Raw genomic sequence first — 26,505 nt, 5'->3', positions numbered from 1 at the left:
ACATAGACCCAAAGGATTTCATGTCCTAGCACAGAGACACTTGCTCATTCATATTCATTGCTGTTATATTCATGATACCTAAGAAATGGACTCAACCTAGAAGCATCAACTGATAACTAATGAAAATGTAACATATGAACAATGAAACTGTTCAGCTATAGCAAAAAAAAAATGAAATTTTAAATTTTCAGAAAAATGAATAGAACTGAAGGATATTATTCTGAGTGAGGGAATATGGACCTCCCAAAAAATTAAAAAATTAAAAAAAAACCCTCCACATCTCTCCCATATGTCTCCTCATCTTAAATTTTTTATAGAGGTCCAGAAGCTGGAAATGAGCTGCTGGGACGGATGGAGGTCAGGTCTTAAGCCAGATGAAATAGTAGAACATCTGTGTACTGAGAACTTTGGTTTCTTTGAAAAACACAGAAATATTATGAGAATATGTTTTTTTTAATTCCAGGTATGGGGTGTAGGGCTGCTTCAGATTGTCCACAGTCTGACTATGATTTGCCTCATGCTCTAACAGGGATTAGATTTTGCCATCGGCAGATAGTTTTTGTGATTATGAGACATTTGGAACCCTGGGGACGTTCTAGAGGGTATATAAATGATAAGGCCCTAAGAGTTGGGTTTGGTGGTGGTGTGTTTACACTCCCAGGTCTACTGGGACTCACTAATCATCAGGAAGTCGCCTAATGCTAACATCATCCTCTTTTTTCTTTTATCCTTCTTTCTCACTCATGTAGTGTTAGAGGGGTTGAAAGGGTGGGAAAAGTGTATAAACCCATAGAGGAAATGGCCAGAGCTGAAGGAACGATATTTCTTTTCAGGACACCAGCAAAAAGTTTATCACAGCTTCTACCACTGGGATATCCCCCTCCTCTGCTCCCAGAAGGGATTTTCTGGAGATTTTGTTTTCTTTTCTTTTTCTACTCCCTATATTTAGTTTCAAAAAAAGGTTGGGAGAATGGCTGAGCAGTTGGAAAATTGCAGGTAGAAATGGAGGGGCCTGAGAAACAAAAGAAAAAATGGCTGAAAGGGAAAACAAAAGGGGTCAGTGTGCTCTCTGTTTTCTGAAAAGGGTCACAGAGTTGAAGGTGCAACTGGGAAAATTGGAGGTGGAAGCTTTTGGGAGGCAAGGAACACAGAAAAAAGAGAGAATAAAAGGGGCTCAGTCCTGGTGACTGAGCAAGAAGTGGGGGTCTCCCACATGAGGAAAGAGGGAAAGAAACTGTGCCAGAGGGCAGTTGGGTAGAGAAAGGCTGAAAGGGTGGGAGGACAGTCCGATAAACAGTGAACTTTGAAAAAAAGGGTTAATCTCAGCCAACTATCCCAACAGAGTTAGGGGAGGGGCGACTTGGGGTGAAATCATCATCAGCTTTCCTAGTAGTCATATAGTATGTGCTTGCTATGTACGATAAGATAGGATGTCGTCCTATAGAATTAATAGATCTACGACATATTGAAGAGGCTATGCTTTCATATGGGATGCACTCACCTTATGTGAAACAATTATAAATAACTGGGCTACTCAAGATAGAATTATTCCCCAATACTGGAATCGACATGGTGAAGGGAAGAAGCTTTGATTATTAAACAGCCAAGTAGAACTAGAGAATGAATATAATAACAGATCAGTGTTTGAGTGGAGGGTGGTGCTCTGATATACATGAGCAGATTCAATTTGATGAAACTGCTATAGAACAATGTCTCTTAGCAGCTGTAAGAGCTTGGGACAAAGTTGAGGAACCAGGGGAAAGGTCACTTTATTTACAAAAATTATAGAAGGCTCTGAAGAAGCCTTCACTAATTTTTTACAAAGATTAGTCTCAGCTGCGAACAAAGTCATATCAGACCCTGATGCAAGGCAGGTGTTGATAGAGACCTTGGTATTTGAAAAATGCAAATGCCAAATGTAAAAAAAAGTTATTAGAACATTAAAGGTTCAGACAGGGCCCATGGACAAATGGATAAGGACAAATGACCAATATCGGTTCTAATGTGTACCCATGCTAATGTCATAGGTCAAGCTATAGCTAGGAGTCTCCATTATCAAAATGCCCAATGCTTCAGTTGTGGGAAATTTGGTCACTTGCAAAAAGACAAGCCTCTAGAGGTCTCAGATCTCAAAATGCTGGTGCATTAAATACAATACTTTGTGCAGGAAAGGTGAAAGGCATCTCCAGGGATAACGGTTTTCCTAAATCTTAAACAAAAAGAAGGCCCAGGCTTTCAGGTGTGTGAAGATGATGTAGCAAGGGCTGCCATTGGACCAAAAAGTGTTGGCCAAGAAAGATACAAGGCACCATCAGGAAACAATTTTGGGAACCTGGTTTGAGGTCCCACAGCAAAAATTTCAAGCCATTTCAGACAAGAGCAACTGAGTCTCCAGGTTATAAAAAAAAAAAAATCTGTGGAATTAAATCATCCTATATACATGAGAATGTGTTAGCATCAGAATGGAAGCCTATAAAAGTTCTGCATTGGGGATGTGGATTGTTTTTATTTCCATAGGAAAGGAAAAGCTGTGGACACCATCAAAACTAATAAAGATTAGAATTGAGTGGGAGAGGTCTCCTGAAAACCCTGGTCACTGATCTGAAAAGTGTTTATTTCATTGAAAATCTGTTTATGATTTCCTGCTATACACAGCACACTTAATGGCTTAAAACAGAAAGGGAGAATGTAGTGAGAATTTTGGTTTCTTTAAAAAAACACAAAAATATTATAAAAATATGTTTTCATTTTAATCCCAGGTGTGGGATGTGAGGCTGCTTCAGATTGTCCACAGCAGCTATGATTTGCCTCGTGCTCTGGCAGGGGCATGAATTTTCAAGCTGCAGATATTTTCTGTGATTGTGCGACATTTCGTTGAATTCTGGGGACGTTTCAGAGAGTACGTAAATACTGTGGACCCGAGGAACAGGGTTGGTTGTTGGACATTGTTGGTCATAGTTTGTTAAGTAGTTGTACGCAAAGAAGAAGAAATTAGACATCCTGACAACAAAGATCAAACTTGCCTCAAGAAACTAATCAGCAGGAAGTAGTCTAATGATAATGTCACCTCCTTCCTCCCCCCATCCTTTCTTCTCTCCTATCTAGTGTTAGGGGGCTTAACGGGTAGTAAAAGGGGGTAGGAAATGGTGTAAGGAAAACGAACCCACAAAGTATCAAAAAACAAGTTACACAAATAGTATGAAGGGGCATATAGAGAGGAGGGAGACAAGGTCATGAGGGCAGGCACCAACTGAAATAGGGGCTACATGGAGAAGCAATGTGGAGGTCCACGGGATGGGTCAACAGGAAAGCGTGCTTCCTGCTCTTCCAGAGGACCATAGTTTGGTTCCCAGCACCCGAGTCATGCCTGTTAACTACAGCTCTAAGGGATCTGCTAACACATAAATTAAACAAACTTTTTTAATTTTTAATTATAGAAAATTGGAAGGGGGGAGAATTGTAGAAGCCAGAGGGAGCACGGAGCAGAGTCATCTAAGCAGGTCTCAGAGACTGAAGCAGCAGTCACCCAGCCTGCCTGGGACTGTGCCAGGTCCTCCGCATATGTTACTGTTGTGTAGCTCAGTGTTCTTGGAGGACTCCTAACAGTGGAGTATGAATGTCTTTATTTCGCCTGCTCTTCAGACCCTCTTCCTCTTTCTAGGTTTCCTTGTCCAGCCTTGATATGAGTTTTACCATAGCCTGTTATACCATGTTCAGTTGATAGTCCTGGGAGGCCTGCTCTTTTCTAAAGGGAAACAGAAGAGAAGTGAATCTGGGGGAGAGGGGAAGAATGAATGGGGAGGAGTGGGAGGAGGGGAGACTGTGGTTGAAGTATAATGTATGAGAGAAGAATAAATAAATAAATAAATAAATAAGCATTATGGAAACCTATTTCCCACTTTAGTTAAGCGCACTTGCACCCCAGCCTGATCACCTAAGCTCAGCCCCTGGGATCCAGCTGGTCAGAGAGAACTAACTTCCACGAGTTATCCTCTGATCATACATTACTATGGTGTACACACACACACACACAGTGTAAAAATATACATATTTTTAAAAGAAGAATTTGCCAAAAGGTACCATACATGGGCAGATAATGCTGTTCTCAGAAGCCATACATTATTTTTCTTTAACATTTATTTTGTTTTTATTTTATGTAAATATTCAAGTAGTTGCATATATGTCTGTGTACCACATGCATGTCTGGTACCCTCAGAAGTCAGAAAAGGTCATCAGACCCCTTGGAAGTGGAGTTACAGATGGTTGTGAGCAGCCTGATGTGTGTATGTATGTGTGTGTACATATATGTATTTAATAGATAGATGGATACTCAACAGACAGATCAAAGCAAAGGTATAATGTGTCAGGTAGAGAGGGACCAAGTGAGTCACAGAGCCTCTCTGACTGCTGCCCCACTCAGCCTCGACTTTGAAGTCATAAGCCTCCTCCTTTTATCTCTTCCCAATATTACCAGGCTCTGGTCAAGATGAGACATCCCTCCCTTCTTCCTGTCTGTGTGCTGGGCGAGTCTCCAGGCTGTTCTACCATGCTTGTCTTCAGAGTTAGCATACTCTTCTCAAAGGGACAGAGGAAGTGAGGAATCCTGAGACCCAGTCTGGGCAGCCCCTGGCAGCACTGTCACCTATAAGCAAGCCAGTCTGACCAGGCAACGCTCACCACTGCCTTTGACTGACACGTGGCAGGCATTGCCTCTGCAGGGTGCGTTCACGAGCCCAACAACACAAGCGCACACAAACCTGCACACATGAACGAGGGGAACCGTTCTGTCTGCTTTGACTTACTTCCAACTGAATGAGCCACCTTACAAACCTCCATCTTCTCAGCAGCTCCGCTTGTGGCCAACAGTCAAAAGGGACCAAGGTAATCAAGGTAAGATCCACATGGAGACTGACACAGGTGTGTGCTGGTCACAGTGGGGAAGCCAGTGTATCCAAAGCTAGACCCATGTGAGACCCAACTATACAGGGTCAACCTAAAGCTAATGAGGGTTCGGGACCCTCTGACCAAAGAGAACCCAGGTGAGTGTGATGCTGGACTTGGGAACTATTTGAGAGGGACAAGTTTGTGGTTTTATCAGTTGGGGACCAGTGCCAAGGAAGTAAATCAGCATGATTATGAAGGGTTGCACTCAGGGTACAAGTATCCTATCAGACTCAAAATAGCCCACCTGGCTTGGTTGTCCCAAATCCAGGACCATTTTGTCTGGCCCCAGAAAGCACTCTCCGTCTTTTATGTACATGGGTACACACACACACAGAGGAAGGGGGAGGATATCTGGTCACCCCTGCAGGTCTGGACATAGAGAGGGTCTGGCACTGCCACATAAGTCCATTTAGAACATAAACAGAAGATATAGAAGGTGATGGCTGAAGCCAACCAGCACCCTGGAGTCTCTCCTCAGGATAATTATTTATTATTCATAGTCATCAGCATCTTCATTAATTATTCATATGATCCTTAATTATTATCCTTAATAATAAGAGCAGTAAATAGCAGAAAAGTCCTTGAGGTGCCTAAGGCCCAGGGCCGGGTGCCTCCGGGCAGTTAGACCAGCTAATGCCCCCAGGGCAGTGGGGGGGACCACAGACCCCCCTGTCCACTGCCCAGCTCTGCCCCTGCCCCTCCCAGTGGGGCCCAGGGTACTGCAGGAGGAGATGCTGGTCCCAAGGGCAGGGGAGGAGGTGCCCCTGCACTGTTCTCCCTTCCAATCCAGGGTCTCCAAGGAGATCGGTCAGGTAATGCCCTGAACCCAGAGTGAGCCACGTGTCCACACTGGGCAGCGTCACTAACTGCCTGGATCTGAGCCATGTCTGTGCAGGGGCTGGGAGGTGAGGGCTCCCAGCTGGCCGGGCAGGGAGAGGCGGCGAGTGGGGCCATCTTGGGGGAGCTCTGGGGCTCCTGCAGGAAGCTCCTCAAACGCCACGAACTGGGAAACCTGCAAAGAACACCGGGCTTGAGCAGGCAGGCAAGATGCGGGAGGAGAAAGGGGCGGAGACAACATGGAGGAGGAGAAAGAGGCGGAGGCAACACGGGGAAGGGGAAAGGGGCGGAGGCAAATGGGGGAGGAGAAAGGGGCGGAGGCAAAATGGGGGAGGAGAAAGGGGCGGGGAAAGCAAAGCCAGGAGGAATGCAGGTCAGAGAGGAGGCTTAGGTGGGCAGAGCGGGACCTGAGGGGACAAGAAGGCTGCTACTGCTGGAAGTCAAGAAATGCACCTTTGTGGCAGGAGCCAAATGAAAGAGCTGAGAGCCACTGCACAGCCTCCCTGACAGAGGACCTTGCTCTGGACCCAGGGAAGCTGGATTCCAAGCTCTCACCTTTCCCTTCCCCAGGGAATGTGGCAGGGCAGCTGGAGCAGCCCCTACATGGAATTAGAAGTCCCTGCTTTGGGAAGGCAGCTAAGACACAGAGAGACAAGGTGCCTCCTCTCAATTCTCCAAAGAACCCTGGGGCCCGGGAACAACAGTGGGCCAGCAGCCAGGTCTCTGAGGCCAGGGAGAGCTCCAGGGCGGGCAGGAGGGGTTTGTGGGTGCTGACGTGTCTACTGGTGAGATCCCTGCGGGGGAGGCTGTGAAGGGAGACTGGCACATTCGCTGACGTGGGCCCTGGTGTCTGCAAACAGGAGATACCATATGGGGCAGGGGGCAGAGCAGGGACGGGAGTAGATCCCAGGCCACCTCTGGGAGCCACGGGAGCCCCCCCCCTCAAGCACCCATCAAGGCTGGAGCTGGCAGAAAAGACCCAGCTACAGCTGTCCCTCAGGAGGCTACTCAAAGAGAAGAGACGTGGATCAGGGAAGTTCTATCTCAGAGTCTTGATTTTGGTACCCTGGAAACGCCAGCAGCCTTCAGGATGCTCTAACTGCTAGAGTAAGAGCCAAGATGGGCTGCAGCAAAGCCAGGGGTGGGGTAACCACGGCAGGGACCACGCTGAGGCTGCGTCCAGACCCGAGCCCCAGGCTCAGGCACCATGCTCGCATCTGGCCCATAGGCCACTGCTGGCGGGTGCCTGGCCAGCCCTGCTCCAGCCCTGCTCTGCGCTGCTCGAGCAGTGGGAGGGGGAAGGCAGGGAGGGAGAAGAAGACGGGGAGAGGAGGGCTCACTCACTTCACACCCAGCGGAGAGGTAACAAAGCAGCTGTTGGGGGCAGACAGGGTGCAGCTGGGGCTGGGGTGAGCTCCAGACCGTACCTGAGAAAGCGAGTCCAGGGTGAGGGTGGGGACAGGGCCGACAGGCAACAACGGGGATGTGGAAGTGGGGCCGGGCCCAGGGGTGGTCACAGCACTGTAGGCAGGAGGGACCAGGGTCATTTGCCTCTGGAGCAGCTGTAGGACAGTGGCCATGTCTGCACTTATCCGGGTCTCCAGCCTGGGGCAAGGAAGGAAGATTTCTCTGAAGTGGAGATAGCTGGTCCACTCCAGGCTCCCACCTCACCCAGCTGAGGAAGGAGAGGGTCCACCCGCTGGCACAGCCAGGCCTAGACAGAGCACCCCTGAAACACCAGCAGAAACCCAAAGAGGCCCCAAGTCCCCACAGTGCAGCCTACCCCATGCCCGTTCCCTGGGCACCCCACTTTACCTGTTCAGCTGTCTCTGGAGTGCATCCAGCCTGCTCTCCACGTCGCCCCGGGACCGCCGACCAGGGCTAGACAAGGGGATGTTGAGGAGGCTGGGGGCCGGGGCAGGGCATCGAGGCAGCTCCTGGTACTGGCGCCCCCGACTGTCCCCCCAGAAGCTGAAAATATTGGACACCCCAGAGAAGGCACCTGGAGCCAAAGAGGAGTGAGGTCAGGAAGAAAGTCAGGCCCTGCCAATCCCTGCCCATCCCCCACACTGCCCATCCCCCACACTCACTCCCACCTCCAAGGTCCAGGCTTACCTGACAAGGGATTACAGGTGTCATTACTTTTCTCCCCATCCTCTGTCAAAGGCTCCCCCCCTGGGGGGTCTCCGGGAGGCCTGGGGCTGGAGAAGGGCACCAGGCGGAGGGGGCTGGAGCTGCGACCCGGGCCCTCGTCCTCACTGCTCTCTGGGCTGGAAGGGCCGCTCGATGGGCTCTCCCCCCATGGCCCTCCCGACTGTCCCCGGCAACTCGGCCCTGGCCCAACCCGGGCAGGGCCTTGCCCCAGGGCTGAGACCTCCCCTGGCTGCTCTGTGTCTGTGGGAAATAGAGAGCATACCTCAGAGAGAGGGGAGACCAGGGAATGGACGGGGAGCGGAGCGAGCCCGCGGAAAGCAGGGCGTGAGTTCATACAAAGTTGCTCTCTCGTCACGCCACGCCCCGGCACCCCCGGGGCACTGCTGACCCCGACCTCTGGAGCCCTCTGCTCATTCCTTTGTTCTCTCCGGCCACCTCCCTCCCCTCCTCTCTTTAAGGAAGGGGTCAAGGCCTGCTAGACAGCACTAAGGTATAATAAAGACCAAAACAGCCCAGCCTAGGTCCAGCGGAGGGGAGGCATGGGAGTTGGGGTGCACTGGAGGACCGCAGGCCTGTGTGCTGGGCAGGGGGTGGAGCCCGCCCAGCCTGACCCTGCCCTCACTCCCCTCCGCCCTCCACTCTCCTCCTGCCCAGCCTTTGACCACCTCACCCTTGTCAGTACGCCTGCGGAAGGACAGTTTGCGCTTGCGTTGCTTGTTAAAACCGCTCTCTAATTCTGCGCTGCCCGGGGAGCCAGGAATCATGTTGGTCTGCAACCAAGAGAAGAGTCGGGCCCTTAGGTCCGTCCTGCCGGGCTGGCCTGGGATATGGGGGTGGGGCAGACAACTGCACCATCCCATTACCATAGGGAGGTGGGGCTGTAGGGAAGAATTCTTCCCTCCCCGGACTCCCCTCCCCCATGTCGCTTTCCCCCAACAAGCTGAGGCCAGTCTGACTGTGATGACAGAAAAGCAGGTAGAGAAGCTGCACAACCAGTCACATAAGGGGCAGCCTGCCAATCATCCCCTCCTGGGGATAAAGGAAGTTCTCGGGATAGCCCACTCACATCGCGAAGGTTGAAGGTAATCTCCAGGCTAGACCAGAAGTGGTCTGAGAACTCAGGGTACATGTCCAGCACCTCCAGCAGATCGTCACGATGGATCTTGTGCAGGTCACAGTAGGTGAGGGCCCTCACATCCCCATTGGACTTTCCAGGACGAGCATACAGGTTCAGAGGCTCTCCAAAGATGTCATTCTTCCCTGGAGGCCATGGAGAAGACAAAGGCTTGAGCCCGTGGCTTCGCTGGGAGAGTAGCGGGCACCCTTTGGGTCAGTTCCACCCTGGACAGCATCTCTAGTCACCCAGCTCCCAGCCACACAGCCAAGGAAGCATGGCTGGGACATGTCCTCAGGGCTCTCAGCAGATGGGGCAACACCCATGGCCAGAGGTGACAGAGGAAAGGGCCAGGGATTTGGAGTCTCTCAGCAACTACTCAGCCAGAAGAAACCACCAAGGATGCCTACAGCCATGGCTTCCTTGGGACAACTCTACTTCTATCCTCAAATACCCTTCTAACAAAGTGCAGTTCCCTCCAAACTATAAATGGCCGCTCGGTGGTCAGTCAGAACCAGTTACTGAAAGAAAACAGGACAGCATAGCTTAGCGTAGCAAAGCACAGAAAAGACCAAATGTGCTCACACGTGTAGGAAATTTTGATTTAGTTGGGGAGGGAATAGGTTATGGAGTGGTAGACATGTCTGGGCTGAACTGTGAAATAAAAGTCTAAAATGTCCTACTATTAGCCATGGGCGAAGTTAGATGCATGTAGGAAAAAAAAAAAAAAAAAAAAAACCATGGGAGGGCGAGAAGCCTCTACCCTCCAAGTGCCGTCCTTGCACGCAATGGCCACAGGCGGGCATGAAGCTTCAGGGAACCGTGCCCATAGCCTCCAGCTTTAAGGAAACACTAGATGCCTTTCTGTGGACAGATCTCCAACAGCCCCATGTCCTGCACGGGACCTCTCTGCTGCCCACCTTGAAGGTCCCTCCTCAGATGAGTTAAAAGGAACCCAAGAATCCTGCCAGCAACCCCACACCCCCAGTGTATCCAGAGGGCTCAGGTCTCTCTGGGTTTCAGTGGGCATCCCCACCCCATACCCAAGATGGCCACCACGACATCACCCCGCAGGATCTCGATGGAGCCCCTGGAGATGAAGTAGAGGGCAGTAAGCAGGTCCCCAGCGTGCACCAGTGTGTCCCCTGGTGGTGCATGTGTAGTCTTGAACTTCATGGCCAGGGCCCTCAGGCAGCCTTTCGTGGCCCCTCGGAACGGCTTGCAATGCTGCAGCAGCGAGCGGTTCAGATGCAGGCAGATATCAGCCTGCAGGCACTCAGGGAAGCCCTTCAGCACCTGCAAATGGGGATGCTTCAGCATGATCTCTCTCAAGTCTCAGTCCAAACACCACTCCACTGGGTCGTACCTCTGGCTCAGGGAAAACCTCCTCTCAGTTCCGACCACTGCAGAACCCATGGGGGCCCAGAACCCCTTCAGCACCTGGGTTCCTACCCTGACCAAGTTCTTATCTGGAAATGCAGCAACTGATTTCCCATGTTCGTCTGTCTTGCATAGGGTGTGTGAAGAGCCTGGCCTCCCCCAGTGGGAGAACTCCAGATGGAGTTTCACGGTCAGAATACTATGTAATTCTCAGGTCCTTTAAGACTAACAACCACCTGAGGTACGCTGGCTGCACCACAAGGGTGCCTCCGCACCTACTAGTGCCTCACCGCGTTCATGTCGATACCGTTGGTGTAGGACCAAGCGTGCTGGAAGTACTCCTCGAGGCGCTGCCGTAGCGGGTTGGGAATCTGGTGGAAGCGGATAAACTCCCGCACCCGGAGCATCTGTGTGTGGTAGCGGGCCGTGCCCGAGTACAGCCGCTGGATGATGGCGGACACGTTGCCGAAGATGCTGGCATACATGAGGGCTGGGGGCGTGGGTGAGTGGGGCCGTCAGCATCCGCAGGGACCCCGCCCGCCCACGGGGACCCTCTGCTCAGTCCCCGCACCAGGTCAACGACACTCGCGGTCCGGTCACGACTCAGTCTGAGAGTGGACATACACATGCTCAAACACACGCCAACCTTCGGTATTTCCTGCCCTGGTGTCCCAGCCTCCAAACTGAACTGTGAGCCCAGGACTCTGGGGGGGAGGAGGAGTGGGGGCGGGGCAGGGAGATCTGACTGCCACTTTGCTCAGTCCTAGGACTTTCACTGCCATTTCTATCCAGCCATGGCTCCACCCCTCGCCCGCCTCCAGGACGCACTCACAGCCAATGAGCATAACACAGATGGAGAAGATCTTCTCTGAGTTGGTGTTTGGAGAGACATTGCCAAAGCCCACGCTGGTGAGGCTGCTGAAGGTGAAGTAGAGTGCTGTGACATACTTGTCCTTGATGGAGGGGCCTCCCAGGCCGCTGCTGTTGTAGGGCTTGCCGATCTGGTCGCCCAAGTTGTGCAGCCAGCCGATGTGTGAGTCCATGTGGGGCTGTTCCATGTTGCCAATGGCGTACCAGATGCAGGCCAGCCAGTGCGCTATGAGCGCGAAGGTGCACATGAGCAGGAAGAGCACCGCGGCCCCGTACTCCGAGTAGCGGTCCAGCTTCCGAGCCACACGCACCAGCCGCAGCAGCCTCGCAGTCTTCAGCAGCCCGATCAGCTAGAGGAGGGGACATGTTCGGGGTGAGGGGACATGAGTAAGGAACACTGCGGCAGACCGCGGACCGCTGAGCTGGGAACTCTCCCCATAATGAAAAGCACCTGGCACAGGGTGCCTCCCACGCTGCTCCCAGCACAGACGTCACTAATCTATAAGTCAAAGTGCCAAGGGTCTCCTTGCTGAGAATGAGGAAAGAGACACTCCAAATGGACCAACAGTTACCTCAAGGTGCTAGGCCAGAATTCTAAGTAGGAGGGAGCTTTTGTGTAAGTCAGAAAGTGATATTCCCACTCCCAACCAACTTTAGGGGGGAAAGTGTCCGGTCCAGCTCCTTACGACCCTGTGGGGGACTGAGCATAGATTTGTTAGGGACCCTCCCTTCCTGTGTGGCGCTTCTTTTACCCTGCGCCCTACTCCTTCCTGTTCTCTCCTCCTGGCTGCCTCCTGCTAAGCCCACCTCCTCAGAGCCGGAGCCAAAGATGAGCAGGTCGAAGGGGATGGCGGCCACCATGTCAATGAGGAACCAGCCCTTGAAGTAATGCACAGCGATGCGGCCAGGATGGCTGACCACCTCCTCGTTAGCGTTAACGTAGGTGGTCCGGAAATTGATGAGGATGTCCACAATGAACATGATGTCCACGATGAGGTCCACTACAGCCAGAGGCTGGCAGGCATAGCCGCAGTCAGGGGCTCGGGCCCCATCCTCAGTCTCCTTCAGCAGGAAGGCAGCCGAGTATGGTGTGAAGACTGCTGTGTAGATGACCAGAAGCAGAATGAGCCAATCCCACACTGCCTTGAAGGGGCTGTAGTGCAGGATGGTCCAGCGGTGGATTCTGGGAGCCTGCAGCTTATACTCAGGCAGCACGTCTGCTCCCAAGGACAGGACCTAAGATGTGGGTGTGAGGAAGGGTCATGGGACTTCAGAGCAAAAGTTGGTACTGTCCATACTATGAACAAGTAGAGCATATCTCCATTAGAATGCTCATCTTCAGCCAAGTAGCCATAGAAACTGACTACCCCAAACCTGGGCATTACAGTTCCCAGAATGCTAGCCAGCAGGGGGACATCCTGGCTGACTCCACACAGTTCTGACAGTACCCGAAATACATGAGCTTGGGTCATCAAGCAGGAAGGCCCAATATTGTTTCCACCACAAGACAGTCCAGACTGCACAATGCAACTCTCACCATACACTCTTCCCCCACAGCCCCAAAAGTCACACACACACACACACACACACACACACACACACACACACACTGTCTCAGTCTAGAATATGTTCCAAGAACTGCAGTTCCCAGCTGGGCAGTGAGCCCAGGAGCCCAGAGTTCCACATAAAATAGTCCTTGCGGCTCCCTCATTTCAGACCACTTGTCCAGGGACACCAATCGCCATCCTCAGGTCCCTTGGCCTCCCTGAGGGGAGAAATCCTCTCCCTGCTGCTATTCTTTCTCAGGCCTCTCTCTACCTCAACCCAGAGAAGCCTCCCACACTCTTACAAAGGGACACAAGGGACAGAGTCCAAGCCAGGTACCTCAAGAATACAGAGGGATGAATACCCAGGATGGCTCGGAGGTGCACCCTAGTTTTCAGACAGGGGAGGCAAAGGCAGGCCACCGCAGGGACAGGGTGGCAAGCACAGCCAGCGGTCTTGCTCGCAAACCTGCCCGGGGACAACGAGCTTCCCCAGGTGTCAGAGAGGACCCCTGCCCGCCACCCTGAGATCTCTCTGGCCGACATCTGAGTCAGCTAGAATCCCTTCCTTGGTCCCTCTAGCCTTGGACCAGGCCATGCCTGCAGCAAGACCCTACACCAACCCCAGAGTTTTTCGCCCTGTCCCAGAAGCCCTGAATCCCAGGGCCCTACAGCCTCAGGTCTCTGGGCTCAATGAAGTCCCAAAGAGTCTCGTGCATGTTCAAGTGGAAATCCCCTATGCCTGTCAGCATAGGCGGTGCTGTTTAGAGACCATCTTAGGGAAAGGGGCTGGTGAGAAAGGTGGATCTTGAGGGAAGGTTTCCCTCCCCACCCCCAATAGACACAGAGACTTCAAAGAAAAGAGATGGGGTGGGCATGAGTATCAGGCCCTGGTCAGAGGGGGTCCTAGGTCTGCCCTGCCTTCAGACCGAGGGCTTATTAACTAAAACACAGAGTTAATACACATGAGGTTAGTGACCTCTCAAGCCATCAGAAAACAGCAGGCTAGGACCCCACAGACAAGGGGAAAAGGGGTTGGCTGTTCCTCTACAGGACCTGTCTCTGTAGGTCCACCCCAGACAACAGTGACCCTGTTCCCCAGGTCTCCCCCAGCTCCAGTGCACATTTGCATTCAAATATCCAGCAAGTCTGGGATACAGGGCCCAAACCTGATAATGCAGTCCACCCAAGGGCCAGTCCTGTCTCTGGAACCACTGGCTTACCACATGGCTCTGGGCCAGGTCTATAATCCCTGTGATTCACTGTCTTACAGAAGACAGACTCAACCTTGGATCTTTACCTTGGAAGGGAAAACTCTCACCTGTGTCTGTTCCCCCGCTGGGAGGAGCAGATGAACCCAAACAGAGGGAGTCAGGGACAGCAGTGATGCTGGCAGGGGTGGGATTCTCAGAATCACCCAGAGCTCCCTCCAGGCTCTACAGCAGGAGAGCCAGTGGGGTGGAGGGCAATCAGCAGCTGATGGGACAGTGGAGGTGAGCCACGGCTTCATTTCAGCCCGCCCTCATTACCCCCTGAGCAGAGACCCACAAGAGTAATCCAGTCCTGCACTGCTGCCCACAGTGTCACAGGTCTAGCTGCTGCCTACTGGTTCCTGTCTCTCTCCATCTCCCCAGCATCCTCTCTGTACACACAACTGCTTCCTAGCATCTCTTTCTTTCCTTTATACTCTGAACTAGAAGACTGTGGGCCTTAGGAGCTGTCGGAAAGGGGTTGCCCAGGCAAGGGGAACCCCGGGGACCCAGCCAACAGCAGGGGGACAGCGGTGAGGCTCAGTGGTGGACCACACTCCCACCTGCCTCGGTGTCCCAGCCCAAGCAAAGAATAGGGTGCTGAGGGAATCACCTACCTCCTGGGCCACCAGGCTGGAGATGCGCACCGCCCGCCTCACCCGGCCTTTCTGGGCCCTGGGCTGCAGAGCCCCTGTCCTGCTCTCCTTCCCCGCTGGAATCGCCATGGAGGATTTGGCTCCCCCCAGCCTGATTGGCCTAAGGCCCCAGGGCTGGGCCAGGGCCTCACTTGTGCCCCAGCAGCAGTCCCAGCCCAGGCTGCCAGTCCAAGACTGGCCGACTGGCAGCCAGAACCGCCTCTGGCATGAAGCCAGAATGGCTGGGGCCGGGCCCTGGGGCTGGGGTCACCTAGGCAATAAACATGGACAGCTGCCTGCTTGGCTCTTGCTGCACATGACCCCTTGGTGCGGGGCCCCCAGCTACCAGGGTGCTGTGCTCTGCCCGCCTGCCGCCAGCCCAGCACCCGCGGTGGGAACCGCTTCTCCTCTGCCGGCCAGCCCCTCCTCCTGCCAGGTTCCCACCCCGACTCCACCACTCTGCCTCCCCTCCCCCACCCCCGCCCAGCCCGTGCCCTCCCTCTGCCCCGTGCCCGGCCAGCGGCCCCCTCCCTTGCAACCCGCTCTAGGCTCCTGCTGCAGCCGCTCCCGCAGCCCTAGCCCCTCCCCCTCCACCCGGCAGCCTGGCCTGTCACCGCAGATTAATGGTCTCCCCAACACCCCCGCCCCGCCAGTCCAGTGCTGAGCCAGCCAGAGTCAGGCAGAGACACCCAGAGATGGAGAGACGCCAGGTGACTGGCAGGGGCACCACAGGCAGTCCACAAACGAACAGGCAGAGAGACTCACACAAAGAAGGCATACGCACTTTGGGTCCAGGAACAGGGTAGACCCAGATGCCCAGGTGGGAAGAGATAGGTAGGACCCCGGGAGGGAGAAGAGTGAAACAGATAAAGGCTTCAGGGCGAGCGAGGAGGCATGTTCTGGAGGCAATGCAAAGAGGCAGCTGGAACCCAGAGAGCCAGCAGCACGGGGGCATGGCCAGAAGGCAGGCCAAGGGAGCCCGGAGCGGGGCAGCTCCCTCCCAGGGCAGCTGCTACGGGGGCAGCTTAGAACAACAGGCCCCTCTTCTCCAGGGATTCTCACTGCTAAGACCTCAGCACTGCCAACATGGGAAGCAGCTATGGCTCAGTAGGCAGTGGTCTTGTAAGTCACCACTGCTAGGAGGGACACGACCAGAGGAGCCCAGAAACAGGGCTACAGAAATCAAAAGCTGGTATTCTTCTCTGATCCCTTGATAGCTTTATACCCACTACCAGTGCTCCCCATCCCACAAGAAGGAAATCCCACTCTCCACACTAGGTGGACATGGCAGATACCCCAGGCCATCTGGTAGACCGCCCTGGCCTAAAAGAATCAAGACCATCCTGACCCTAATTTGTGCGGTCCTTTCTAACTGAAACCCCTCCTGTTGCCCCAGTGACCCCTCAGATGCATCCTTCTCATCCCTCTAGCTGCCATCTCTCACTCACCAGGGCCTTCCCAGGGTCTCTGCTTCAAGCCCTCACCTCCGCCCTGTCCCAGGGAGCCTCATGCCCTATCTATTGGTCACCCACACCCGCCCAACCTGAGAGCCTCCTCCCTCCCTCCCTCCCTCTCCAGTGACCTCGCTCTCCACAAGCCTTCTCATTTCAAAGCCCCTTCTTGTAGCCCAACCCTGGGCATGTTCCTCACCAGCCCCCACAGCTTCCCTCACAGATTAGCCCCCTAACCCCCAACTTTGATCACAACCTTGCCCCTCCTCCCCAGTGAGCAGACAGCACCTTGAATACCTACCTGGGTGACCTTCTCCGTGACATTGTGGGTCCGCTCTTTTATCTTGGGCGCTATAATTTCCCGGTCACTGGTGGGTGAGGCCAGGAAAGGGTCGCCTTTGAGGTCCACAAAGTTGAGCGTGATTTGGGGTATCTTGCTAATGGTTCGGTAGCGCACAAGGTCAGAGTCTGAGGTGGAGTTAAGCAGGCCGCTGCGCAGGGGGTGCATGGCCCCTGGGATGGAGACACAGAGCCTGGTCAGGTGGACGGGCCAGAGGATGATGGGAAGCCAGGCCATTGGCAAAAATACTACAATGACAAGGACCAAGGGGGTAGGATAACAAGCAAGAGGTAGCACAGAAGGCCCATGAAAACAAGCAAGGGCCAGACCTCACTGGGTTTTAAGGAGACATGCTACCATAAGAAGAAGGCAGGGGAAAGGAATAGAAATCAGATAGATTTAGGAGCCTCCAAATCTCTCTTGTCTCTTTCTAGTTCCATGGCTAACCCTGTTCCAGGATGTCCTGGGACAGCAAGGACTCTGTGAGTAGAAGAATGTAATGGGAGGAGTGGACATTTAATAGAGTAAAAGGCCACTTAATGAGATTAAATAACTACTTAATGGGATTTCCATCTCCCAGACTCCCAGGCACCTAAGAGGAAGGAGGCAGAGAGGAAATGACGGGCCTGGGGCGGTGCAGGCATGGCAGACAGGCAGGAGGCGAGGGGCTGGGGTAGGGATCCCAGGCCTATGCCCTCACCTGTGCTAGCGTGTCGGGGCGGAGGGGGCAGCGCCCCGGCCCGCATTGCCTCGATGTCATCCGCGGAAGATGCCCGGCGCACGCTAGCGCAGCTCTCACGGGAGCGTGTCCGGGCCAGGCTACAGCTGGAACCCGAGGCATCAGGGTTAAGGCTCTGAGCTCGCGGCGATGGGTGAGGCCCTCGGATGCTGGCTACTGGTGAAGCAGACCCTGGGCCCACCAGTGCACGTCTCTCTTCTGCAGGCCCAAGCCCTGCCACATGGTTGTCCATGGCAGAAACCTCATCCAAGGCCAGGGACTCACTGCTGGGTGCTGCCGGCGTCAAGTCCACATCTACCACCACTGCCCCGGGGGCTCCAGCACTGCCCATGCTTCCTGTCCGCACAGATGATTCCCTGGCAGTCAGTGCCAACAAGGCAGGCAGCTTCAGGCGGAAGGTCTTGGCCCGGCCTGTGGGGAAAGGGTGGCCTGTGGTGTATGGGGTGACCAAAAAGAACTGGGTCCCTAATAGTGGAAGGCCCTCACCCCACCCCATGCACAGTACTTGATTCCCCAAACCCAGGCAATTCTATCTAAAACCAGTCGTCCACACCCCAGATGCCATGGTTCTCCATGATTCCACAACTGCACTGGTTGAGAGGGTAACACATGCAGAGACTGAGCCATGCTTTGTGGAGGTCACTAAGGTCACACAGTAAATGGGGACCCTGTCACCCAGCAGCTGGCATCCATAGGGCTGGTTTGGGGGAATGCAGAGGAGCTGAGCCATTGGGCCAGCCAGGGGAGAGGCTGAAGCTCCTGCTTACAGCCAAGGCCAACATGGCTGCCCATCCTCTCTCCCGTTAGCCTCCACTCTCAGGACTTGGCCAGACCCCAGCAGAGCTGAGCCCCGGAGACAGAGCTCTCTAGCGAGCTGCTGCCTAGTGCTGCTTAAGCAAGCACCTATCATTTCTCCAGTGTGCTGCGTGGGGATCCAGGAGGCAAGGCTGGAAACATGCTGTGCCTGAAGAACCTGCGAGGCTGAGCCCCGCTGCTGCATGCATGTTTCTCCATCCTGGTCTAGGCAGACTGACCAGGTCATTCCTTGCTGTTCCTTGCACCCTCACACAAGCATGAGACTCAGAGAGACGAGACCTCATTTTGTGTACTCCTGAGCTGACTCGAGAGTTTGGCTGCACTTACCAGAAGCTAGCCAGCCGGTAGAGGGACCCCTGTGGTTGGTGTCATGAGCCGGGGACCCTACCATGTCCTTCTCCATCACTACTTCAAAGTTGAGGATGAACATGATGACAGCCCCATCCTCATTCTTCACGGGTACCACATCCACCAGACACAGGAAGCAGCTCCCTGCAGAGTAGGAAAGGCATGGGCCATGGTGACTCCAGATCCTCCTCCCCAAGTGTGCATGACACAAAATGACCAGGAAGGATGGACCTCTGAACCCAAAAGGGCCCATCGACTTCTACCACACCCCAATAGCCTACATCTGCAATTCCTGACCCTGCAGCTGGCTGTGCCAGACTGCCAGCCAGTCGGCACCTCCTCCCTCACGGCCCATGGCGTCTCTCAGCCTTCTTTCCCTGTTTCTCCTCCTCACCATCTTTCTCCAGCTTGTGAGACTTTCTTCGTCCGTGTTCTCATTGGTATCCCCATCTTTTCCCTCCTTCAAGGACACTCCCCATGCTTTATAAAGTCCAACATCTCCTGCTCCAGCCCCAGCGCTAAAGCTGTTCAATACCCTGTGCCTTGTTTTCCTCACCTATCAATGGAATGGTAGCCATTCTCCCAGGAGTTGCAAAGATTCATTAATTCCACACTTGTATGTGTATATGGACACTAAAGATTAGTGGATATTGTATCTGTTTTATATGCTGCAGGGCCTGGCATATGGGCACTATAGACAACTGGATACTGTATCCATCTTGTCTCTCTTCTCTTTAGTCTCCAGGCATTGTGTGGATCCACAAGTATGCAACTTGAAATCAAGAGTTTCAAAACTTTACAGCATTTTGGGACTGCCACAGTATCCAAGCACATGGTCTCCTATGCCATGGAAGTAGTGGACTAAGACCTGGCAGAAACCAAGAGCTCTGATCCCTCACCAGAGCCCGAGGATCACTGCCATGAGGTTTTTCTTTGTCCTCCTTATTCTTGACTCCTTCTCTCCATCCCCCAGAGTCCTTGGAGCAGGCCAAATCATCCCACCAGTTCCCTCGGGCTCTCTGAGGAACACACAGTCCAATGCCCTCCATGTTGATTTCTGAACTGAGGTAGAGTCACAGTGAGTGCTCCTGCCAGGACCAAGCTCAGGGTCCTGCCTGCAAGAAGTTCTCCTCGATGAATCAGAAGGGCACAGTGACATCCTGGTCCTCAGGCAGCCAGGCAGGTTGCCACCATCGTCCATTACTCATCGGACTTCTCGGCCTCCTGGAAGTCACATTCTTTCTGAACAGCCCAACACCTGGACTAACTAATGCACCTTGGAAGCTGGTGACAGGCCATGGTGTCGGTAGTACAGCAATAGTGACATGGAAAAGGAAATCAGGAGGAGGCTGGGAAAGAGGTGAGAAGCCACATGGTCTCAGGAGAGCCCTAACAGCCAGCCTTGGCCTTCCACTTACCTTCAGGGCCTGGAGCTCCTAGGTTCACCTCCCTGCCTCTGCCCCTCCCCTTGCCCTGATCCCTGGCCTGGCTGTTCAGGAGAGGTGGTGACTGGAGTCAAGGGAAGAATGGAACCTGGAGCTCACTTGATACCTGTCAGCCAGGCCTGAGTGGGTGAGCACTAACGGCACAGAAGAGGGCAAGCTGTGGCTAAGCCAGCTGGCCGTGAAAGGCGGGGCTCATGGAGACACTGGCCAACCCTAGTGCAGACATGCTGGTAGGGGACTGAGACCACAGCGGACAAGTGATTCCAGCAGCTGTGGGTTCCCCGGTCAAACGAGAGCCTCTAAGCCACTCAGACAGACAGGCAAGGCCCAGGAGGAGCCAGTCAGGAGCTACCCGCTACCCATGCACTCACCATAGCCAGGGCCCTCCGGCCCCTACCCAAGGGCCCTGACCTCCGGCCTCTGACACACAGCTGTGGTGTTGAAGCTGTGTGGGGTGGGGGTGGGGGTGCCTGGGCCCAGCTGGAGGCCGTTTGGCACCCAGACAGACAGCCTGCAGTTTATGCCCTAATATGGTGATGGCCAGCAACGGCCTGAGCAGGAACTGGCCTCCTCAGGACTACAGAGGGGCAGGAGAGCAGGAGACCAAGGCCAGAGAGACCCCAGCACCTACCCCCAAGAGCCCCAGAAATCCAGGCCCCAAGCCTCTATGCTCACTGGGACATGTGTCAAAGAAACTGGAGTCTAGACCCAAGATGACTCTGGCTCTTCCGGATGACTTAGGGACTCTGTCCCTGAAAGGGGCCAAGAAAGCCTGACCTGGTGTCCTCAGCATTCTATCCATTCAGCGCAGGCTCCTCAGGAAGAGAAACCACACGGCCCAGGACCCTGCATCTCAGATAGCTACGTCAGGCCTTGGCAGCTCAGACAGTGACCCTAGGTCCCTGCATCTGAAAATAGTTGTTTTTAATTCTCTCCAAGAGAAGCTTCAAGATGCACCCCTCTCACAGGACAAGCCTGTTTCCCACTTCCAGATACACAGACACAGAAGGCTGACACTCCCCCTTTGCTAGCATTTAAAGAATTTTTCTTTTCAAATATCCTGTCAAAGGCCTGGTTGTTCCGAGATGTGACCTGTCCCCCCCCCCCGCCGCCCCCCTGCCCCATGTGATCACTGATGGAAATAGATTGCAGTACCATGCATGGCAACAACGACCGCTGCAGGCCAGGCAGGCTCAGCTTTAGAGGGACCATCTCACGCGCCAACTTGGCAGAGTCTTCTGTGACCTTCCAGGTCACCAATCCCAGCTCTTTGGCTAGAAGTGTGGAGGGGGTTTCTGGGGGTAAGGGAAGGACAGCCAGGATGCAGGCAGGGCCCAGGGATGCTAGCACAAGACAAATAGCCTGTGGTCAGCTTTCCAGATGAGAAGAAAGGTTGTGAACAAGTGACCGAGCCGCCCCAGGGAGCCTGGAACACTGCCCGCTGCCCGGTCTCTCCCTAGACACCACGCCATTCCTCCCCCCTTCCCACTCGCCCTGTGATCCCACTAGTGGTCCAGCTCGTGTAAGGAGGAGGCAGCCTGGCAGAGGGCCCTGGGGCCAGAGCTGGCCAAGGCTGCAGTTCCACCCAGCACCACTCTGTGGCAGGCACTGTCCACGTTCGAGAGACAGACAGTTCTTGGAGCACTCCAGATCAGACGGCTGGGACGGGGTGGGGGTGGAGGGGACACTGAAGGGGACATCAGGGAGCACCATTCTCTTTCTCAAGAAAGATATGGCACAATGGACGGGAGAGTCGCCTTACAGAATGCTTATCTGTCACATGACATTGATCACACCTACTCACTGGGCCAAAGTCTGGATGAAATGACAGTTTATGACAGCCCGGCCCACGAAGAGAGCCCTACACACCCTGAAGAAAGACGAGCCTTTGCAGTTGCCCTCAGGACAGTCCGATTTAAGTGGCGAATAGCAAAGCACACCCTGATACCTCCCCCAGCACCAGCCAGGCTCTAGAGCCGCCATTTGGGTAGTGGGGCCTCCCTGCCCAGCCTAAGCCCGTCTTTGAATAGAAATAAAGAGGATGGCGGGCATGCCAGTAACCACAGACCTACAGGCTCTGGTAGAGCCTTTGGTCTTGATGACCCAGGCCAGCCAGCCTCCTAGCAAGTTCAAAGGTCATGCTGCTCACTGTAGGGATGCAGTGGAAGGGACCCTGGCATAGCAGGTTTCACTCATTCTGATAGCAGAAAAAGCCCCGTCCAGACTACAGACCCTGGCTTGCTGGGAGTCGATGCTGCATCACACCCTGCCTGGAGTCTACACTTACCCAGCTCAGTCGTGCTTCCCGTACATCAAAACCTAACTCCCCATCTCTGGGCACCACCGGCCCAGGCCTGCCTTAGCAAAAGTTACAGCTGCTGAGAGTTCGGAGAAGGCCTACAGATGACCTGGGCAGCCTTGGGCAAGTTGGTGAGGTCGCGGTCTCGGCTGTACAGCAGCAGGCTTCATGGCTTCCCCATTACCTCATAGTACCATTGAACATGCCACCACAGGTGAAGCGTCTGGGACAACATGACCAAGAAGAAGGCCCTGGTACCTAGTCTGACTGAGCCAGGGATTCCACCGGGCCTTAATTTGACATCTGGACAAGATAGAGCAAGACAGAACAAAGCGCACAGTGGGTGTGCCCTGGGAAATGAGGTGTTCTGCCCCCACTGTTAGGAGCCCCTGCTCTCCCTTGCTTTTGCTGTGTAGCTGCAGACAGGTCACCCACCTCTCTGAGCTTAGGTTCTCTGTGCATACCACGGGGACAAGAGATTTCTGCTCTGGGTGCCAGATGAGGTGACAGATGGCCTTCTAGAAGCATCTGGAGCTGTAATGAGGCAGAGTAGCAGGTCCCTGCAGGGAAGGTGACCTCCAGCACCCTCATCCTGGTCGCCTCCCATGCCCAACTCCAAGCAGGAGGAGCTGTGCCAAAATGAGCCCAAAGTCACACTGAGGGCAGGGAGGCTGAGGCTGCAGTTGGCCCTGTCCGCCCCCCAGGCAGAGGCTGTCTCCGGAGGAGCAGCCCGGGGCTGTGCAGTGTCAGGTTATATTTAGCCTGGTGGTGGCGACAGGAAGATGCAGCGGGAGCTGCTTCTGGCCAAGGGCCACCGTGTCGCTAACACCACTCTCATGGACAGTCAGGGGGGCTAGGAAAGGCCAGGGACATTGCGGGCTCAAGGGACAAGATGAGGGAGTCTGACAGGCCAGCCAGTCAATGGGTCTGTGTTCCTGTGTGAGAACATGTGTATATATGTGTACCAGAAACACAGACCAATCCTAGGGTCCTGAATCTAGGAACTGAGCTATACAGGGACCTGGGGGCACTCCCTGCCAGGCAGATTTGGGAAGCCACGAGCCAGACTCCAAGTCTAAAAGAAACATCACCTCTAGACTCAGTCCTCCACCACCTTGCCTCCTGCCGCCAATCTCTGTAGGGCCAGGGCCTCTGTGGCCATCTAATTTCCTGTTAAAACCAACAACCTACAGTATGCTTGGGTTACCTCACATTACAACTCCTCAAAAGACAATCTCCATCCAGGAAAGGCCGAGCTGGCTGAGCTCCAGGGTCATGGGGCCTTGCTACCTCCTAGCTTGTGAGTGAGAGTAGACCCTCTGTGTACCAAGGCCCTGAGAGAACGCAGTGGGTAATGAATGACACCTACCACCAAGCTGACCATCTGAGCTTAATCCGTGGTATCCAACATGGTGGAGAACTGACCCCTGCAAGCTGTCCTCTGACCTACACTGCCATACCACGATACATACATACACCACAGCACACACACTCATACCATTTATACACTAATATACATGTGGGGGGGGGTATGCGGGTGTGTGTGTGTGTGTGTGTGTGTGTGTGTGGTGATGTTTTTCTGAAAAGAAAGTAAGATGATGTCACATTGGCCTGGGGAAAGATGCCTCCACCCCCCCAACTGCAGCCTCAGCAGCACCTGTCCTGCTGCCAATCCCCCCATTCCCTCCATCCTCATCCCTTCCAGACCCCTCTGTAGAGGGTTTCCTGAATCAGGCTACATGGATAGCTTCCCTCTGGGAACTCATCCAGTACAGCACCCTTTGCAGAAGCTATGTCCACAATCTGACTTGTGAGGTGAGTCCCAGCCCTTGCATCCAGACCTGTACCACAGGGACTGCCTTCATAGCAGGTGTTCAGTACTTAGCTTTGGAAGGTCTGCTGGTGATCTCTGAATTGGTGACCTGCAGTTTTGGCCACTGTGGACACAGTGGCTCTACCTCTCACCTTCTAGATTCAAGGGTACTGACCCCTCAGTACAGAACTGCCCCCTCCCCATTCTGAGTGTGGACAAACAGAACCACCATGGAAATTTGGGTGTTTCTCCCAGCATAATGTTACATTTGGTCACAAGTTAATATCAAACAAGATGGCGCTTGGCCCTAAGTGGACTATGCATGTTGTACAATTTCTGAGCCTTGCCCGTTTCTGCCCCTTCCCTGTGACCCTGATCCCTGCATTTGCAGCTGTCACAGAGCTATCACCATCACTAGAGAATGAACCCTCTGGTCCCTGCCATCTTCCTGGGTCCTGCAAGCTCCTGTAACCATCCTCCACCTTGGCTCCCGAACAGGAGCACATGGAGGGCCTGGAGAGGCTGCACGGAGCACGGCTCTGCCATCAGCCTTCAAGCAGGCGCAGCTGCCTGTAATTAACTCGAGGACAATTCCCCATGGCTTACTCTCCCATAGGACACTGTGAAACACCCACAGCAAATACATTTGTCAGTAAAGTTCCCCTGAAAAGTCTGATGGCACATGCAAGAATAGAGGTGTACAGCCATGATGCAAACAAACACAAAACTGGCATTATTTTCTGGGTACAGAGTCGAGAACCCACAGAGTCACCAGGTAAGCACCAAGAACGGGGACAAGAGCTCCACCAGAAAGATCAGCCCACAAAACACAGCTTCGAACGATTAGGAAGTAGAGTCAGAAAACAAGACAGCACCAGCATAGTGGCCCACACTTGTGACCCCAGCACTCAAAGTCAGCCCTGGCTTCACAGTGAGGGTTTGAGGCTTCAGAAAACAGGGAAGGGCCAGCAAAATGGCTCGGAGAGTAAGAGCACATGCTGGCCAAGCATGAGGAGCTGAGTTTGCTTCCCAGAACAAGCAATAGAAAGAGAAGCAGCTCCCTAAAGTTGTCTTTTAGCCTCAGACAATCACATGACATGCATGATCACACAAGTTACATGACTGATTCCTTCTCTCTGTGCATATCTGTGTGTGTGCGCACACATCTGTGTGAGCATGGATGCACCTGTGCCATGATATCCACTTGGCTTTGTTTCACCTCTGCACATACCAGGCTATCGGCCCATGAGCTTCCTAGGATTACCCTGACCCACCTTCCATTTTATCTGGTAGCATATGATTACAGTCACTCGTTCCTGCATCCAGCCCATACGTGGGCTCTGAGGATTCAAACCCAGATCCTCACGCTTTTTCATCAAGCACTTCATCCACTGAGCCATCTCCCCAGCCACAAATTCTCTCGCTCAACAACAATGACTGTAGAGTAGCTAGGGATATGGCACATGCCTTTAATCCCAGCACCTGGGAGGCAGAGGCAGGCGGATTTCTGAGTTCGAGGCCAGCCTGGTCTACAGAGTGAGTTCCAGGACAGCCAGGGCTACACAGAGAAACCTTGTCTCAAAAAGAAAATGAAAAGAGAACACACAACCTCAGAACAATAAAACATATGGAAATGAGAAGCCTGTAGAGATGGCCCAGGATCTAATGAAGACTTATAAAGCTGCTAATTCTCTGAATTAAAAGCAAACCTAATATGACAGAGGCTTTGGTGAAGGCGGCACATGGTGCGGACTTGCTATCTGAACATGCAGAGGGCAGAAGCAGGATAGTGAGCTCCAAGCCAGCCCAGGATACATCGATACTGACTCAAAAACAAAAACAGGTGAAGCTAAAAAGAAGACGGGGGGGACAGCCAGGAATGACTGTTACCCCAGCCCCTGGGAGGCTGCGACAGGAGCATTACCACAGTTCAACAGAAGCATGGACAGCTGCATACATGTGAGTCCCAACCCGCAGTGTATGATTTTAACTAGTAAATAAGTAAACAAATCATTTTTTAAATTAAAAAAGGGGGGGAGAGCTGGGCAGTGGTGGCACATGCCTTTAATCCCAGCACTTGGGAGGCAGAGGCAGGCGGATTTCTGGGTTCAAGGCCAGCCTGGTCTACAGAGTGAGTTCCAGGGCAGCCAGGGCTACACAGAGAAACCTTGTCTGGAAAAAAACAAAAAATTAAAAATTAAAAAAAAACAAATAGAAGAATTCACTTTTTCGGTTACTGAGACATGGTAAGTAAACACTGTGTGTTTATCGTTGTTTTACAGTCCTGAGGGGCACACTGACAGATATTTGGGGCAGAATGCAGTGTTCAGAGGCAGATCCATGGTTACACAGCAAAGTAACCTACGCTAAAGGTGCCCCACAAAGCGATGGAAAAAAACAGTCTAGATGTGTTGGGAAAGTTGGCTCCTTACATGGAAAAAAATAAAACTTGATCCTTACTTGACACTGCATCCAGGGAGGGCTCAGTGGATCCAACACTCAACTGAGGAAGGTAAGCCCAGGGAG

General features: G+C 53.5%; 1 protein-coding gene across 2 annotated transcripts in view; it reads right to left on the bottom strand.

Annotated features, from left to right (window-relative positions):
- Nucleotides 1-5,418: 5,418 nt before the first annotated feature.
- The window catches only part of Kcnh2 (potassium voltage-gated channel subfamily H member 2), a 31,931-nt gene continuing 10,844 nt past the window's right edge, over nt 5,419-26,505 (bottom strand). Inside the window, exons 3-15 of one of the 2 annotated variants that reach the window (XM_052173041.1) lie at nt 18,402-18,566; nt 17,220-17,669; nt 16,481-16,692; nt 12,107-12,535; nt 11,262-11,649; nt 10,720-10,919; nt 10,093-10,345; nt 9,002-9,195; nt 8,606-8,705; nt 7,897-8,175; nt 7,597-7,783; nt 7,209-7,386; nt 5,419-5,956 (exon numbers count right to left, since the gene is read on the bottom strand). In XM_052173041.1, coding sequence (XP_052029001.1) covers nt 5,807-5,956; nt 7,209-7,386; nt 7,597-7,783; nt 7,897-8,175; nt 8,606-8,705; nt 9,002-9,195; nt 10,093-10,345; nt 10,720-10,919; nt 11,262-11,649; nt 12,107-12,535; nt 16,481-16,692; nt 17,220-17,669; nt 18,402-18,566 — 3,185 coding nt within the window. In that variant the 3' untranslated portion in view covers nt 5,419-5,806. Of the gene's footprint in view, nt 5,957-7,208; nt 7,387-7,596; nt 7,784-7,896; nt 8,176-8,605; nt 8,706-9,001; nt 9,196-10,092; nt 10,346-10,719; nt 10,920-11,261; nt 11,650-12,106; nt 12,536-14,710; nt 15,143-16,480; nt 16,693-17,219; nt 17,670-18,401; nt 18,567-26,505 lie in introns of those variants that run through there. The other variant, XM_052173042.1, reaches the window with a different exon arrangement.

This window comes from Apodemus sylvaticus, chromosome 2, assembly GCF_947179515.1.
Source record: "Apodemus sylvaticus chromosome 2, mApoSyl1.1, whole genome shotgun sequence".
In the NCBI taxonomy this organism is placed as follows: domain Eukaryota; kingdom Metazoa; phylum Chordata; class Mammalia; order Rodentia; family Muridae; genus Apodemus; species Apodemus sylvaticus.
This window is presented reverse-complemented; position numbering and strand designations above follow the sequence as displayed.